The following is an 18,302-nucleotide window of genomic DNA, read 5'->3' on the forward strand; positions in this document are numbered from 1 at the left end:
GCGAAGAAAGTGCCCGGTTCCCATCTTTTGATGACGTAAAGGGTTTTGCGAAGTTTTGTGTTGTTGTTATGGAAAAATAATGCGCTTTTACGTTTTTACCCGAGTTATCCCGAGTGAAGACGAAGATCCATAAATGGCGGGAAAATGACGTATTCAGGTAGAGCTTTTTTGCCAGTTTGTATGGCTGTCGAGTGCAGTCTCTTACTTTTTTTCTAAATCAGAATAGCATCATTGTTTGTTTTATCGCCATGCTTGGCGTATATTCAGCACACATATGAAGCTATAGTGGTAATCCAAATTGCAATGTTGGATGGTCTCGTCGCCATTTTATTTTTATCACCATGATGATGTGCCCGAGGAGTGGATCTCGCATTGTTCATCTCTCTTGCAGGCGTACATATTCCTCTCATTTCTTTCATTCTTTTTCGTTTCTTTTTTTTTCTAATGATGAAAGAAAAAACAGAAATAAAAAACTTAATATGCTTAAATTAAAGAAATGTTTCAATAAAATATGTTTTCTAGAGTTCTCCCTCTTTGTACATTTCAAGCAGTTGATACTTGATGTTAAAAATTAATTATCTTTTTTTCCGAGCAATAATATATAATCTGTTTATTTGAAAAAAAAATACAGCAGTAGGGAATAATGTCTCTTCATTAGCTTAATTACTAGGTAAGTCTGTTAAAAGCCCCCTTTCACGCACAGGTTTTTTTCGGTAAAAATTTAAAATACGTAAACAGACTGATACGATTTTTTCTGTCTTTTGATATAAAATTCAGTGTGTGAGTGTGACCATGCAGTTGAAAAGTGATAGCCTAAGTACTTGGTATTTTTGTCAATACAGCCTCAACGTGTGATTCGATTAATATCAAAGTGCTCGGCCTATAAGCTAATTTTTAAAGCCTATTCTTGTCATGTTCGTACGAATTGGGGATAGATTATTTCCTGAAAGAACTAAGAAATTATATATTTGATCCTCAGTAATAGCATCCACTTTTTGTAGAGCTCTGTTTGTTTGGTAAATTCCTGGGGGGGGGGGGGCAACTTCTTTCAGTAACAAATATTTGCAAATATTCTACAACATACTTCATTACTCTTTGTTACTTAACTTCAACAAAAAGTAGGTAGGGGGGCGGACTTTCAGTGAATATTTTCTACAGTGGAGACTTACTTAACGTTTATATAATGAAAATATACAGTGTGAAATATCACCATCTTAATCGATGCGTTTGATCTGGTGATAAAATTTCAATAATACTAAAAACCTATTTCAACTACTTTTACAGCAAACTAGTTTTTCATGGAAACTTAACAATTTTACCATTTCGTCGTTCTCTATTTATGAACTTTATATAATTAATGACCAAACAATTGCCTTGGACATTCCAAAGAAAAAACCTAAACTGTCGAAAATCGGTTGCATGAGCCATTACATTGTATAGTCTGTAGTCTAGTTTAACCTTTACATTTACCAGCTGTAGTTTATCTGAAGAAAAGCGGGTTGCAAAATGTTCAAACCCCCCCATTCACCCACCCAAACGGGTTTTTTCTCTTGCAGCGGAGTTGGAGGGGATATAGTAACACAACCGTGTGTGTGTTTATGTGGGTTATGTCCTGTGCAAAACGGAAGAGACGTAATTTGCCTCGGTGCCCTTGTTTGCTTGTTTTTTGTTTGTTTTTTTTTGTTTGATTTGGAATTTTTGGCTTATCAAAAAAAAAAAAAAGATTTATTTTTAGAAAAGTATCCCATTTTACCATTCATATCCCAAGTATGACATTTTTAAAGTTCATTTATAACAAGTAAGAAGTAAATTAATGTGTACTTTTTTTTACAGGTAAAGTAACGCTTAAGGAAGAGCAACGATTTCGCTCTCGACCTAAATTTAGACAACTTTCACGTGATGTCAGTGGAGAAGTGTTCGACATACCTGAAGAACATCAAGTCATCTTTGCGTACGAAACTCTATACGGAAAAACAACTCTTATTGGTAGTATATGCTTCAAAACAGCTGACATTAGTTTAGAGGAACCTGATGCAACGTTTGACTCCGATTTTTACCACGTTATAGCTTTTTTGTTTGTTAAAGCTGACATGAATTCTTAAAAACGCAACATTTTCATCTATGTACGACTTGTTTCATACCAACGATAGCCGTATTCCGCCATATTTCTTTCAGATACCTTGTCTCATTGTAACGATGTATACCCCAATGCGCTCGTTACAGTTGAATGATTTTTTGGTTTTGGTATCGACTTGTGCACATCTCCGATGGTAAAGCATATATGAGAACAAATAAGAAGACCAAGACATTTCAAAACCACTATAAACAAAGTAATAATCATATTTCTGAATAATTATTGATTTGAATCAAAAGAAAAAAATGCAAGTTTGGTGAGAAATTTAGATGCACGAGTACGTATTTTTACAGTGCGCCAATTTATGCAGAATAAACTTGAAATAAAAAGCAGTAAAATCTGCAAACACATTTTAAAATTATTATCATTTGAATGGCACAAAACAACCAACGTCTTTGATTTGCAGCCCCTATGCAATTGGTGCATATCGAGAAAACGCCTCGAACGCTGTAAACGTACCCATACCTGGTAATGAGGTTACTGCATCGGTTCGAAGATGTGCACAAGTCAAGTGATATACACCCTGAATTCCATTTATTGAAATATGCATCACAAAAAAGAAATAAACTCCGTAAAAGCTCAATAGTAAACACACTGTCATTACTCCGTACAGACAAGCACGTCGATACACCTAGTCCGTGCTGATCAGATTTTGGTCTGGGAAAATATCACAAGTGGAAAGAGAAGTTATTTGGTATTTGCGCGGCTGAAGGGGGGGGGGGGGGGGGTATTATAACTGCTATTCATAAGCTATAATTGTGAATTGTCTATCTACATGTAGTTCTAATATACATTCTATACAAAGTCATGTATATAGTCTGCAGTTGGTTTGCGTCGCAAAATTCATTTGTCAATTATAACTGATTATTATAGTACTAATCTCTAATCTAAACCAAGTAATTTGATGTACGGTAATTATTTACTTCAAATCTTAAAAGCAATTAACCAAAATACAATTTTTATGTGTACATAGATCTATACGTTCTTTAACACACAAACACACGAAGAAATGCCATCCCCTGTTCAGATTGACACTTAGGCATTTGATTTTATAGGCGGGGGGGGGTGCAAAAATAATTGACATGACCGTAATCTAAATATTCTTGGAAGACAGACATCTCTGCCGAATTCAATTTTGAAATGTATGTGCATTTTGAGGTATGTATAAATGTTTTATAATTATGGTGTTAAAGAGAGACTTTCGAGATTTCAGTATCCCTGCCTGATAGTCTAGCTATTTTTTTTTTTTTATATTTAAAAATAATTTCTGTAAAATATTTGGGAGATAATTTTAAAAGCTAGGGTAGGGAATCTTGACACTGGTTGAATACGGATAATTTTTATTTACTCTTTTGTATATTGAACTCTCTCTCTCTTTCTTTCTCTCCCTCTCTCTCACTCTGTAGCCATCTCTTAGAGCAATAATAGGTATAAGATCCTATGCACTTTGTGCTGTCCATTTATTAAGCTTAAGGACAGATCAAGGATTTTTTTTTTCAGGCGGGATGTCGAAACTTCATAAATTGAATAATAATTTTAATTTGGACGAGAAGTTAACCCAAACGGCCAAATTGAAAGAGAAACTAGAGGTATTGTGAGCAATGAGCTCACTAAATGATACCCCCCGGGGGGGGGGACTACACAGCAATATTCAATGTCTATACTAAGTATATATTTGTACAAAAGCCACCCCCGGTTCCAACACTTACATGTATATGCTGAACCTGGACAAAAGACAATAGAATTTTTATAAAGGTAATTGTAGGAAGAATGCGGAAATCCTCGCGGGGGGTTTCCTCTCTCATTTTATCTGCTTTTTCTAGTAATCATTAATTATTTATGTCTAGAAATTTAATTCAAATTAAATTCTATTTTCATTATCATTGTACCACAGAATCAAACTCGTTTATTATACCCCTCGCAACAAGTTGCGTGAGGTATAATGTTTTGGACCCATCAGTCAGCCCTTTTTTTTTGGTCAGTGCAACTTCTTATAAACTAATGCACAGAATTTTGTCGAACCTTCGAGATATTTAAAGGAGTCAATGTGTCTGTATTTGCACATTACCAGGAAATTCCGAAATCTTTATTTTTTCGGGAATTTCCGCACTTTTACGTTTAGATTTTGGCGATATCTTGAATATAAGGCTGTCTAAAATTAAAACTATGTTTAACGTCACCCGCGCGCGTAGGTTTATGAGAAATTCGTCTTTGAAAAAAACAAACAATTCGGAATTCCGTATGTCCGTTCTGGTTTGGTTCTACAATTAGCGACTAAATTCTGCTTCCCGTATTGACAGAAAATGTGCTTTGATAGCCGCAGTATAAAGGCAGTTGGTGTCTTATTAAAGAAAACTAGTGAATTAAAGAGCTTGGGACCATAAATGTAAGTAAAAAATAGATGATTTTATGATTGAAGTTAATGACAAAGTCTAGTTTGTTGATTTTTTGTCAGTCTTCGAATCACATGTACAGACTGACAGACTCTCAGTTCGTGATTATTGGCTGAACTTTTCATTGTATTTTGGAGAAAATCGAAAAACTTTTTTACTGAGTGGAAAGTGTGTCAAAAACCAATATTTATATACAGTGAAAAGCATCATTCAAATCTTATTTAATATGTTTCATATTAAAAATATTTCTGTAAAAATCAAAAGGAACAGTGATGAGTAAATTAATTGATTTCTTCATAATTTATGTACCTACAAATAGCTACAATTTTTGGAAAAGATAATACTTGTCATAACCATTTGAGCAGGGAGAAGCTTACCGAAGAAATGGGCCTTTCAATTGAAGGAAAAAAAGGAAAGTGGTTGGGGTATTCCAAGACGTGAAGAATACTGTCTTTTGTGTGGAATTCAAGGTATTAAAGATAACCTAACAGCTATCAGTATGGTCCAAATATTAGTATTCACACTTTCAAAACTTAATGCTAGTAGATCTAGTACTAAGAAAAAATACGACATAATTAAATTTGAGGATATTTCAACATGAACAGTTTTAAATATTGTCATCAATAATTTTAATTGTAGATATTGAGCAACTATTCCCACAAGAAGAAGCATTTGCCTCCAGGGTACCATGGATGTGTGGCAATATAAATCAAAAGGACAACTAAGGCCTAGTTAAAAGCCACTTTCCTGCACATTCAGTCTTAGACTACATTTTTTGCTTACAATAGGACTCAAACTGATTTACATACTAAGGAAAAACTCTGCTAGGAAAATTAATCTTAGGTGTCATATCAATTAAATGCTCATATTACTTTAATTGTAATGTTTTTAATGTACTGAATAGGTTAATTTGAATAAATTCACAATTGTTTGAAAATTTTGTTTGTTTATTTTTTTCCTCCCTCCCTCGTAGGTTTTGAACTTTAGATGTGACGTTAAACGTAGAATTAACTTTAAACAGCCTAAAGATGAACAGTTTGTCAGGGCAATTCCTCATAAACCGCTGCACACAATTTCGTCAAACTTTGCAGATATTTAGGATACAATGTGTATATATGGGCATATTACAAGGAAATTACGATTCCTTTATTTTTTCTGTGAATTTCAACACTTCGACTTTTGTGGGAGCGTGGGGTATGTGAATTTGCTCACTTTTTCTTTCATTGTGCATAAAATTATAAACAACTTTAAATCAAATTATATTGGGTCTAATAAAGCCAATACACAGTATTTATTTGAATATATTTGATCATAAAGAAATCCGATCTGTTTCAGACGTTTTTCTTAAAATATTTTTATGAGAATGTTATGCATGTTTTATTACCCCCCCCCCCCCTTTCACAGGAAAATATCTTCATATCTTCAAAAGGTGAATGATTCGTAATAATGCATGCTTTATTATAAATTTGATGAAGTTAAACCATGTTTTCAAAAATTTTATTTACATTATTTCATTTACAGACAAGATTAATGTTTATTCTTTAAAAAAAAAATTATTTGCATTTTCTTCAGTCAACTCCACGGCGCTTTCAACCTTTGATATTTTCCCTGACCAAATAAAATGATCGGCATGGACCACGTGTGTCCAAGCAGTTTTTACTGTTGAGTTAGCAATGGATTATACATGATTTCTGAGATGCATATTTCAATAAAAGTAAAATAGGATAATTCTTTCGACATGTGCACATCCATGTAACGATAGCAGTACTCAGGTAAATATTTCTATCACTGCGTTTGACGCGTTTTCTCGACTGACCTGCATGGAATTTTTGCTCTACTTGAATGTATTCCGTGAAAGTGTATTTTCTATATTGCAGCAAATGCATTCAAAAATAATTTAATTCTCGGTATAGTTCTAGTTTTTGTTGAATTTTTACTTTTCAAACATGTATTGGTCAGTTTATTGACTTCTAAAAACTATGCTATCGGAGATGTGCACATGTCGACAGCCAGGATAGAAAATCACTCAAGTGAAACAATTGTAAAAGGCTATATATAGCAGGTACAGGTGGCCAAAAATGTTCGATTAAATATGGCGGAATCGAAGAAATATGGCGGACAAAGGCGTACAGGAATGTAGTAAGTCGTACAAAGATGAAAATTGATGCCTTTTTAAGAGTTCATGTCAGCTTTAAGGGAGACTTCCAAGGGCAGGGTGTTGGCAGACGACTCTTGGAGAAAGCGATGACGTCCATGTTGGACGTCATCAAACGACCTGTCCGCGTACAAAGTGCAGAAAAAGCTGTTGCATTTTTTGAGAAAATGGGATTTGCCCAGGTTCAGCCTCCCACAGAAAGTATTTATGGGCCTCGCTTGTTTAGATTTCTGTATAATATGGAGAAAAATGTGAAATGATGGTGGCGTTTTTCACAAGTGGAATCAAAAGTGCTTGTCAATTTCCCACCCTATAAGCGGACCTGTGATACTTATCAACAGATAGCACTAGCGCCAGTTCCTGATCTGAGTATAAGTCAGTGGAAGTTGTTCTCATTCATATAAGTAATACATGTACTGTGTATTGTGGTGACAAAGAAATTCATAATTGGGAACACAGATATCCCCAGGCAAGAAGTACAACACCGCACAAAGAGGAAGACTTATTTTGCAGTAGATGCACAAAAGACTAACACTTGAATTAAATTGAAAATCTTAGGAGGTGTAGCTGATATAAGCATTAATAATTGTTTTATGCATGAATGTATAAATATATCATAATTCAAAATTGATGAATATAGTTTTCATATGTTTTATTAATTTAAATTTCTTTACATTAAATACAATATTTACATATTGAATTCCTAATTATTTACATTTATTGAAATGTAGATGTCTATATTTTACATGTACAAATTCACAAAACAGTAGTATACATTTTATATTGAAGTGACACAAATTTTATGTTGAAGTGACACAAATTTTCCTACAGTACCTTATTAATTACAATATGCACATCAAACACTCAAATTATTAACTACAATATACACACAAAACACGCAAATGCCAATCATTTATACAAGCATGTAAAACATTTGATAACTTTTAACTCTTGTCCATGTATTATTGAGAAAAAAAAAATCTGCATTTCACTGAAACACATTCGAGTATGCTATAATCTTATTTAATGAAAATGGAAAATATTTCGATGTGGGAATACACTTGACATTATTGCTGTAGAATTTCGACGTCACAAACTATGATTACATGGCTAACCATTGAACACAGAATATAAAAATAGCTAAGGATAAATTGACCAGATGCACCGGTGAGGAATTGGCGTTGACATCGAAACTGATGTAAACTTTCCTTCCATTGCGAGGCTGAGGAGGCCTCCAGTTGTCCACCATTACCTTGGACTTTGATAAGTCGAAGTAGATCTTGCGAAATTCTTGTAGCTGAAAAAGTAAGCGTATATTTTATAATGTCTAAAGTAATGACATAAATGTTCCAAAGAATTGTAGAATCATCACGTAATTATGTACAGTCATAAATAAAAACGTAGGCTACGAGAAGACCTTCAAGAAATATATGAAAATTGTTTACAAAACTTGAAAAAAAAAATTGGGGAGGCGATCCATATGACAGGTAAAATTTTCACTGATATAAACCAATCGTTAATTAACCCTGCTCGTCTTCTAGGGCTGGGTATTGGCCCGAGATTTCGTATTGGGTTATATTGCGATATTTTAAGGTGTATTGCGATATGTATTGCAATATTTTCAATCTACTTAAGATGGCATTTTCTTACTACTTAGTATATTTACTTAATTTACATGCAGAATGTACATAACTATAAGTAACCAACACGGAAAAAAATCTTGTTGATTTTATTTAAGTTTTGCTCTGAAATGCTCCCAAAAAACAACTTCTGTCTTACTGTTTGGCTTAAAAACAAAATTTCATAAGTCCATTTTTATATTTAATGACAAAATTCCTTAATCTAAGCATATATTGCCAATATATCGATATTACAAAATCGTATTGCGATACGATATTTTTTGTCATTGTATCGCAATATATTGAAATATCGATATTTTTGCCCAGCCCTATTGTCTTCATTCTTACTTGTTCTTCGGACATGTAAAGCCTGTCCCTGAAGACTGTCCATTTGACCGTCTCAGAACAGGGGGGCGTGGTCAGGCTCCCCATGTACCGGTAGTAGTCTCTTAGCTGCATAGGAAGCATGTGACGGAGTTTGAAGGGGGTCAACGATGAAGTATTACCTGAAATTTAAAGAATAACAAGATGTGTTTGTGAAACACTGATGCCCCCATATGTATAGCAATATAGCAAAGATTAAACTTTTCTTAAATGCAAATTTAATTAATTAGTACCAAAAGTAGGGTATCCTCACTGGAAAAACAATTGTGAAATTTGAAAGTAGGCCAATGTTAAAGTTTTTTCAATAAGTACAAAAATCTAAAGGGTCAAGGTAATTGGTATCCAATGAAAGGTCTTGCCACATAAAATACTTATGTAGAGTATGGAAGCCCTAGCCCTAATCATTCAGAAGTTATGGCCAAGGTTAATTTTTTTAACTAGGTCAAACTCCAAGGTCAAGGTCAAAGGGTCAAAGTTCTTGTTATCAAATGAAAGGTCTTGTCACAAGAATTAAATATGTAAAGTATGAAAGCACTAGCCCCAACCCTTTTAAAGTTATTTTCAAGGTTTGCTTTTTAAAAGTAGGTCAAACAAAAAGGTCAAGGTCAAAGGGTTAAAGTTCTTGGTATCCAATGAAGGGTCCTCTCACAAGGATTACACATATGAAGTATGAAAGCCCTTCCCTTATTGTTCAAAAGTTATGGCCAAGGTTAAAGTTTTTTCACAAGTACGGAAATTTACAAGGTCTAGGTCAAAGGGTCAAAGTTGTTGGTATTCAATGAAAGGTCTTTCAACAAAAAATACATCTGTGAAGTATAAATGTCCTAGTTTCTACTGTTCAAAAGATATGGCCAAAGTAAAAGTTTAAAATTTTCATGTAAAAGTGGGTCAAACTCCAAGGTCAAAAGGTCAAATTTGGTGGTATCCAAAGAAAGGTCTTGTCACAAGGAATACACATGTGAAATATGAAAGTCATGGCTCTACTAAATCAAAAGTTATGGGCAAGGTTAAAGTTTTTGCGGACAGAGAGACAGACAGACAGACAGACTGACGGACACGACAAAAACTATATAACCCCGAAACTTCGTTTACGGGGGCATACATATTAAAATGCTTTCTTCGGTTGTTAATACGGGAATTAACGTCGTGAGACAGATAAAACTTAAAAACGATCTATAGGTGCTCTGATGTTTTATTTACTTGTTTTTTTTTAATCATTATTCAGACGGGAAAGAAACGCAAATCAAACACACCTTTGTCTGGGACGTTCTTCAGTGCATCTATGACCGGTCCAAAGTTGCAATTATGAATTGGACCAACCTGAAAAGGTTGAATAAAAATAGGTAAAACACACACACCTTGACAACAAATTGGACATTTTTTCGAAAAGGGAGAGGGGGAGGGGTACGGAAAGGATTCTTTTAATAACATATACAATAGGTAAAAACATAAATTAATAGGTACGAAGTATGTTAATTTTTCTAACCTCTATGAAAAACCCCAACACGGCCAGTCCGTCGGGCTTGCTTACAGCTTCACTGATGTCTGCATACTTTGTATTATAATGGACTACATGGAGCTGAAAAATGGGTTGTTGATAATCATATTCTCAATAAAAACCAAATACATGTAATAGTTGTACATAAAGACATTCCACTGACTTCTAGTATGTATTGGTATGCCACATACTTATGACTTCAAATTGATCTTTTTTTTAGCATTATTTTCTATATCTTTTCAGCACTATGACAATACTATGTGACCTACTTCCGCTGGGTAAGTCATGCCGTTGTAGGTGTGCTCTGACCCCCGGGTGTTGTCATTGCCCCAGTGGAAGTGAAACTGGGCCGCTTTAAATGTGCTTCCCAGATCGCCTCCCGACACACGGGCATCATTTGTAAACGTCACGGTGACTAAAAGAATATTTATGTAATTAATTATAAATGTTCTGCAATTTCACTTCACTCAATACATGCACAAAAAAGCGTGCAGTTTTTGCACATATTGATAAATTAATTTATTTATTTTACTCAAACTAAATAAATTGATTTATTGTATAACTTTGATAATGTTTTTCGTCCTCTTATACATGTACATCTATGTCTAAAATAATAGATAAATTATGCTAAAAATTTCAATTTTTTAATTTAAACTTATCTACAACAATCTAGTGTAAAAGTGACCTTTTAGATCAAGTTATTAATGTATTTAATTTGATCTAAACTCAAGAAATCTAATTTAAAATGCATACAATTTCAGAATTTACGTAGCAAAATTCGATAATTGCCAATTAATTTAAGTCATTTGTCCTACTGAGTTACCTCTCTTATCACAGAACCTTGCAATTTAGGTATATATTTTACTAGCTGGAGAAAGACTTTACAATAGACTAAATACTAGTTATACTATCGTGGTGAATAGATCAGCAGAAAAAAATCTAAATGTGTTTTAGATTCAGAAATAAGTTATCCAGTGAAACTGGAGTAATAATTCACTTAGTATACAGTATGCGTCACTGAGAAGTGTTCGAATTGCAAGATAAATCGGTTCTAGTACTTCCTCGGAAGAAGAAATATCACAGGCACCTGAAGTATGGATAATACCCCCCCTTTTTTTAATGAAAAAAAATGTAAGAGTGTATAATACCTCAAAAATATAAAATTTCCCCGTCAAACACATCTATATGTCGTTATATGCAAGCAGATTGTACTTTTTCTCACGTTTAAAGAATGGCCCTATTCGGTATAATAAAAATACACCGCATAGGGCCATTCTTTAAACGTGAGAAAAAGTACAATCTGCTTGCATATAACGACATATAGATGTGTTTGACGGGGAAATTATATATTTTTGAGGTATTATACACTCTTACATTTTTTTTCGTTAAAAAAAAGGGGGGGGGGGTATTATCCATACTTCAGGTGCCTGAGGAAATATCAAACATATTTTTCAAATTATATTGAATATTATATAAAGCAAAAGCTAGTTTAAGTTTCTTGAAACTTTTCTTTTTAGAAATGACGTTTTATTACTTTTTTTCCTTATTTGTTAAGAATAGATTACATTGCAATAAAATTCCGGCTCCGCAATATGCTTCCTGAGCTAGCTGGGTAATAATATTTAAAGATATTTTGTGAGAATAGAAAATACAATCAGTCCTGAATTTGAATGAATGTGTACAATATTTACCACTGTGTCCATTATTTACAATCGTAGGGCTAGTTACTAGTTGATCATAACCGGTGAAAGTAAATGCTTTTAGATTTTCGCTGTAGACCATTTCAACCATAGGAGGAAAATTGATGGGTGATTGATTGCTACCACTGCACTGTGACCCGGGCATCGAACTCCATGCTGCCTGGTCTGTATAGTTCCAAACTAGAAAAAAAGACAAAACAAAAACAAACATTATCAACCAGACAAAAGAAAAGAACATCAAATCATAGATCCTTTTTTGGCCACTATAGTTTTTTTCATATCAAATATTGATTACTCTGTATTTCAAAATTTATTGCATGTACATCAACATTTAAAATTGTCCCTGCATTGCAGCACATGTATCTAGTGAATCAAGATCAATATTACGTCATCGAAACATCGAGATTTGGGTCGGTAAGGCGATGACAGGATAATTTGTGTCGGTAGTGTGATGACACGATAATGCCATGAAGAAGCAATAGTGCGATGACAATGAAGTGACAAGGCGATGTGACAAGGTGATAATACGAAGGTGCGATGAAGGGTTCCACGCCATCGTGCTGCTGGTATCGCATCGTCGTCGATGCAATGTCGCGGCATGGCATCATCGTCATCGCTCTATAGCATCATCGCTTCATCGTTATAGGGTCTAGCAATTATTGCGCCATCAACTCTTAGTCGATGCTCGCTCGATGGCTTGATAGTGAGCTAAATGACCCTATCCCCATTCATATCATGTAGTTTACTATTGCACCATCGAGTTTTGGATCGATATTGCGATATGTTACGATAATACGATGGCGATGATGACGATAGTTCAATGCCAGTGGAGCGATGGTGCAAAGGGGCGACGACGATGTCTTGACAATGCTATGACGATGGGCCGTTGACAATGAAACGATGGTATGATAGCGTTGACACGATGGTGCGATGACGATGAATCGATATTTACTTTTGTTTGATCGTGCTATTGATACATTGTCATCGTATTGTCACGGTATCGCATTGGTGTCATCATCTATTTACCACTGCTTCATCTTCATTGCTGAATCGTTTTTGCGCCACGCATTGTATTATCGTGTCATCGACGATTTAGTCAAACTTCCATCAGAAAAGCTAACTCGAGCTTTCGGGTCAGGTGAGCTAAAAAGAAAATTTTATCTTCTTATTTTCTTCAAGCAGCTAATTTGATTTAGACATATAAATCGCCACGTGGTAAATAAAAGCCTGTATTATACAGCATATGGAATGAAAAGCGTTATGGTCTCTGATTCTAATAGAGAACAAGTGACATTTGAGTACCTAAAAAGTCAAAAGAAGTAGGAGGAATAGAACGGATTTAATGAAAATGAGCTACCACAAGTCCTTGACTGTAAAAGTTCTAATGAGAAAAGGTAAAATAAAATGTCAATAACCTAACAATGATTTTTGCTGCATCACAATCTCTAAATAAAATATATCAGTAAGGGATTAGTTTATGTACGTGTATATATCAAAACATCTCATAATCCTCTTACTGTGTGTCACGTGACCCTAATTTGTTAGTTTTTTAAAAATCTTTTTTTACGTCACACTGTCACACACATGCACTTTTCATACACACATATATCCTCCATCTCTCTGTATTATAAAGTTTTTATTAATATAAATATGAGTCCATAAAAAGGACATATTATCTCATAATATCGGTGCAGTGGTTTTTTAAAAAGCTTGATATTTAAAAAAAAGAAAAAGAAAAAGGAATATACTGGACATATTTTTGGATGTAATTTTTAATTTGGTATTATGATTATTTCAGGCAAAAATTATCCCACAAGTTCTTTTGAAATTAAATACACTCTCGACTTAATTCAGAATATCCATTAATGTTCCTCATGGCTTATTTTAAAACAAATTTCATCAAATGGGTTTCTTTAATAAAAATATGTTAACATTGCTGACGTATCTTTTTTTATTTTTATTTTGTTCTTTTCTGAGAATTAATGTCTAATGGGAGACTTACGTATAATAGAAATTTTTACGCTATATGAAACAATCAAATCCAATGAAAGGTATGAAAATATCAACAGATGGACTTTGGCCTTGAATTTTCATTTAATTATAACAAGGACAGATATGCCACCTACATGTATCGCCCACTCATTGGGCGCCATAACTGAAACTAAATCCTCTCTTCGCTTGATCTCTTTTCATTTAAATCATTATTACTTGTACCAAACAGCATAGGGTCATTGTGTTTAGGGGTACACAACAGATAAAAGTCACATAACTATTCTTTAGTCAAAACCGGTTAGAATTTTTTTTATATGAACTAACCATATGATGCGGATTTTAAGCGTTTTAAGGAAGCTCTTTAAACTATACACTAAAGAGTTCTATTTATAGGGTAGTTTTTTTGCAGTTTGATTGATCTGCCCTTAAAAGTAAAATACTAGTAGATAAAAAGGGTTATTTACAGTTACTTACACAATTTGTAAGAGATTAAAATATTCCTAGCATTCTATTAGACCAAGAATAAGTAAATGAATTCATTTTTTCCATTTATTTTTCCTATGTAAGTAAACAAGAGTGATTTCTGCTCATGATAAGTCTATTGTCTTTAAACATTTTCCTGCTGAAATAAGGCAGGTACCCTATTTCGAAAACTAACTAAATAATCCCAATAGGCGCATCTTTATATGATACATGTGTATTTTTCTTCAAGTCCATAAAGCACTTTTTAAATGTTAAAGCTTCCTTAAATATTATTTTCACGTGGGCAAAGTCAGCATTTTATGGTCATGTGGTCATGTTATCATTATTTTATACTGCAAATTTGCATTAAGTAGCAATAAAATTTAAATTTACACATATATAACAATCAATATACATGTATATTTTAGATAAGCAATTTCATGTCATATTTAAAAGAACGTATTTAACATCGCCAGTATATTCAACTTATTGCATATTCAAATGGAAAATTAGTTCAAGACATACTTCATGCACAATAGAGAAACAAGTTTTATAAACTTTAAACGATCGATTTTTTGGTAGGGGTAGGGGATCCAGATGTTGAAGAAAACTAACATGTATTTTTCAATGGGAAAGATGGGCTTCACCATACAGCTACATACACTGTAACACTATATCGGTGCTATTATATGCCCCAAAAGCAGTTAGGTAAAAATTTGTCTAATCTGATAAGTATTGAACGAATTTTATTTCACAGGAACGAATTAAATTTTAATTACGTGGGAACGAATTTTATTTCATGGGAACGATTTTTAAAAAAAAATCTCAATATGTGTCCTTTTGCCGCTGTATATTGAGGTTAATTACAAAATTACGAAATTGAAGCATATCTTAAGGTATCTGATCCATATTAGCCTCGGATTCAGTGGAATTGAATGCATAACAGATATGTATGGTGTCCTTTACAAAAATTTGAATTTTTCAATTAAAATTTATATGTCATATACAAATTTTAATTGAAAAATTCAAATTTTTGTAAAGGACAATAGGCTGAAAACTCTTTAAGTATCATTGTCCTAATATGGGTCGGATTTAAATTCCCTAAAGAAGGAAAGAAGAAAGAAAGTATTAAAAAAAAATGAATATATTGGATAAAAAAAATATGATATTTATGTATGTCGGTGAATTTGGACAAAATTAAGGACAAAAATACCAATCCTGGAATTCTTTTTAATGACACCGGAAAACAGAATGAAACACGTCTCACTTCCATGGCCAGCTTTCATATGCATGTAAGTTTCATCTCCTCTGGCCCACTGATTCTTGAGAAGAAATTCATTACCCACCCCAATTATCAACTTTTCTTATTTAAACTTCGAAAGAAGAAATTCATGACCCACCCCAATTATAAATTTTTCTTATTTAAACTTCGACAACTGAAAAATTTTGATCAGGAAAACTCACCTGATTCTTCAGCTCAGGAAGCTAAATAGTAAATGCGATCCACTTGTCCTTTTCAAACAGCTAATTTTATTTTAATTAGACATCCTATGATGGAGGCAAAACTCTTAAATATAGCATATAAAATGGGAAGCGTTGCGGTATTTAATTCTTATAGAAAAAAGTGATATAAAATTGCAATGAAAGAGCAAATATAAAAAAGTGCATAAAAAGTTAAAGGGGTAGTTAAGGAACTTAAATGAACTAGTCCTTGGCGGTAAAGGTTGTAACTGAGAAGGTCAAAGCAAAGGTCATTAACCTGAGTATAAGGATTTCTTTTTTCTTTTTTTTTTGAATGATAAGCTCTTTATAAAATAAAGCATTAAAGAATTATTTTATATACATGCATGTCTTGAATATTTTCTTTTCATTATTAAAACCCAGTTAGCAATGTGTCACGTGACCATAATTTATTGGTTGATTGGATCACAGGAGTTCGCGTACCTATCAACTATACCGAAATTTTCATTAAATAAAAAATTACGTAATACGTATAATAATAATAAGTATTACGTATCTTTTTTTATTTACCAAAAATTTCGGCAAAATTGATAGGTACGCGAACTCCTGTGATTGGATGTTTTATTTCCTTACACCCCCCCTCCCCGCCACATCCTCCCTATCATCTCACACACACGTCTTCGCTCCAAAAAAGTCTTCTTAATTTAAAACCATCTAAATGACAGCAAAATACTAAATAAAGAGATAATGTTTAAATTTTATTTGTGCACTGATGCTTTTTATTGCTGATTTTTCTGCATCTTTATAGGAAACAGAAGAATGATTTCGGAATTGATTTAACAGTTTTAGAAGTAATTTTTAATATCTAAAAAATGAACTACACCTGTATTTCAAATTAGAGATGTTCGGCATGTACCTTAGGTGTTAAATATACACAACTTAATTCAGAATTCGCCACTTATAGTGTTCCTTCTGGCTTATCGTCAGACGGGTTTAATCGTCAGCCGGATTTCTTTAATGAACATATTTTAACATTGCTGACGTCGTAAACTTTACTTTTCGTAGAATTAATGCTCTAATGGAAGAATTACAGAGTAATTTAAATTTTCATGCTATTTGAAGCAATCAATTTCTATCAAAGCTTTAAAAATAACAGATTGATATGTTGGCCTTGAATTTTCATTGAATTATAACAAGTACATATATACCACCTCTCGTCAACCCATTGGATGCCCTCGCGGGAACTAAATCCTTTCTATACGCTTGATCTCTGTCCATTTAATCATAATTGCTTGTATCAAACAGCGTATGGTCATTGTTGTTGGGGATACACAGAAGATAAACGTTCACATAACCTCTTTTTTTCTAGTCAAAACCAGTTAAGACTTTTTTGTTTGTGTATTTCTTTGATATGAAATGAAATGACCGTATGATCCGGATTTTAAGCGTCTTAGCATGTTCAGTTGGGCTTGGTCAGCATTTAAAGGTCATTTGGTTATTACGTAAAAAACTTAAGCAAACAAACAAACGAAATCATTTCTTAATGTAAATTTACATTTACTGGCAATGCATTTAAATTTACAACATACGGACGTAATAATCAATATATATTTTAGATTAGCTACTTCATATAATATTTAAAAATGTATTTAACATCGATCCTATATTATAGAGACATATAACCGAATTCGTTGCTGAAAATTGAAAAACGACTTTGTCTGCATATTTTTCAAACAGGAAATATATAAAATTCATTGCCCTATCGATTAACAATTTGCACAGGAAGAATATAAGTTTTATGATTTTGGGGGTGGGGTGGGGGACGGCCCAGATGTTGAAGAAAAATAACATGGATATTTGAATGAGATGGGAGGATTTCACCATACAGCGAATGACTGAAACATACAATTTATCTCTGTATCCCTGTATGTCCAACGAACCCAACCAGCAATTCAGTAAACTTTTTTCTAATTTGTATTAGTGAATTAAAATTAATATAAAATGAAAAAAAAAAAATAACCGTATCTTAAATTCCATAAAAAGGAAAGAAAGGATAAGTAAGAAATGGATGAATGCTGTATTTATTTTTTAATTAATTAATTTTTTTATTTTGATTTGGCATGCTGGTGGTTTTGGATAAAATTAAAGTAAAGTAAAAAAAAAATTATAATTTATTTTAACGACTCTGAGAAAAGTCTTACCTCCAGCGGCACCGGACAATAAAAATTGCCCCAAAATGACAGAAAGTACCAATATGCTCTTCATCTTTCTGATCCAAAATTTTTATATCCTATCAAAGAACCAAATAAAAAGTCAGGGAAAAATTTTTTTTTCCGGAGAAACGATCACAAATATTATCGGATGCAATGTTTCGTCATGGAGCTATGAGTCTTGTTAGTTCTGAAGGTTAAGAATATTTAAAACACAAAATGTATGTAATAGACTTGGTGGGTTTTCGGAAGGGAAGCCCATTTGGGTTATAATTTTCATATAAACGATTTTGA

The 18,302-nt window shown here is 33.2% G+C and overlaps 2 protein-coding genes and 1 long non-coding RNA gene across 3 annotated transcripts; 2 read left to right on the forward strand and 1 right to left on the reverse strand.

Annotated features, from left to right (window-relative positions):
* The first annotated feature begins 48 nt into the window (after positions 1-48).
* LOC134283733 (uncharacterized) lies at positions 49-7,334 on the forward strand. Its single transcript, XM_062766211.1, has 3 exons — positions 49-157; positions 1,834-2,084; positions 6,724-7,334. The coding sequence occupies exons 1-3, from the start codon at positions 145-147 to the stop codon at positions 6,940-6,942; spliced, it is 483 nt and encodes a 160-aa protein (XP_062622195.1). The 5' UTR covers positions 49-144; the 3' UTR covers positions 6,943-7,334.
* On the forward strand, positions 4,460-5,421 carry LOC134283719 (uncharacterized). Its single transcript, XR_009995548.1, has 3 exons — positions 4,460-4,520; positions 4,893-4,997; positions 5,167-5,421. It is a non-coding gene; the product is annotated as an uncharacterized LOC134283719 (long non-coding RNA).
* Positions 7,335-7,403: 69 nt separating the features above from the next.
* Positions 7,404-18,196, reverse strand: LOC134283732 (carbonic anhydrase-like). Its single transcript, XM_062766210.1, has 7 exons — positions 18,000-18,196; positions 11,875-12,063; positions 10,453-10,598; positions 10,172-10,264; positions 9,939-10,005; positions 8,650-8,807; positions 7,404-7,979 (listed from the first exon to the last, which is right to left on the reverse strand). The coding sequence occupies exons 1-7, from the start codon at positions 18,061-18,063 to the stop codon at positions 7,785-7,787; spliced, it is 912 nt and encodes a 303-aa protein (XP_062622194.1). The 5' UTR covers positions 18,064-18,196; the 3' UTR covers positions 7,404-7,784.
* Positions 18,197-18,302: the final 106 nt, after the last annotated feature.

Source organism: Saccostrea cucullata, unplaced genomic scaffold (assembly GCF_032062105.1).
Source record: "Saccostrea cucullata isolate Sc308-1 unplaced genomic scaffold, CSIRO_AGI_Scuc_v1 ctg451, whole genome shotgun sequence".
NCBI classification, from domain to species: Eukaryota; Metazoa; Mollusca; class Bivalvia; order Ostreida; family Ostreidae; genus Saccostrea; species Saccostrea cuccullata.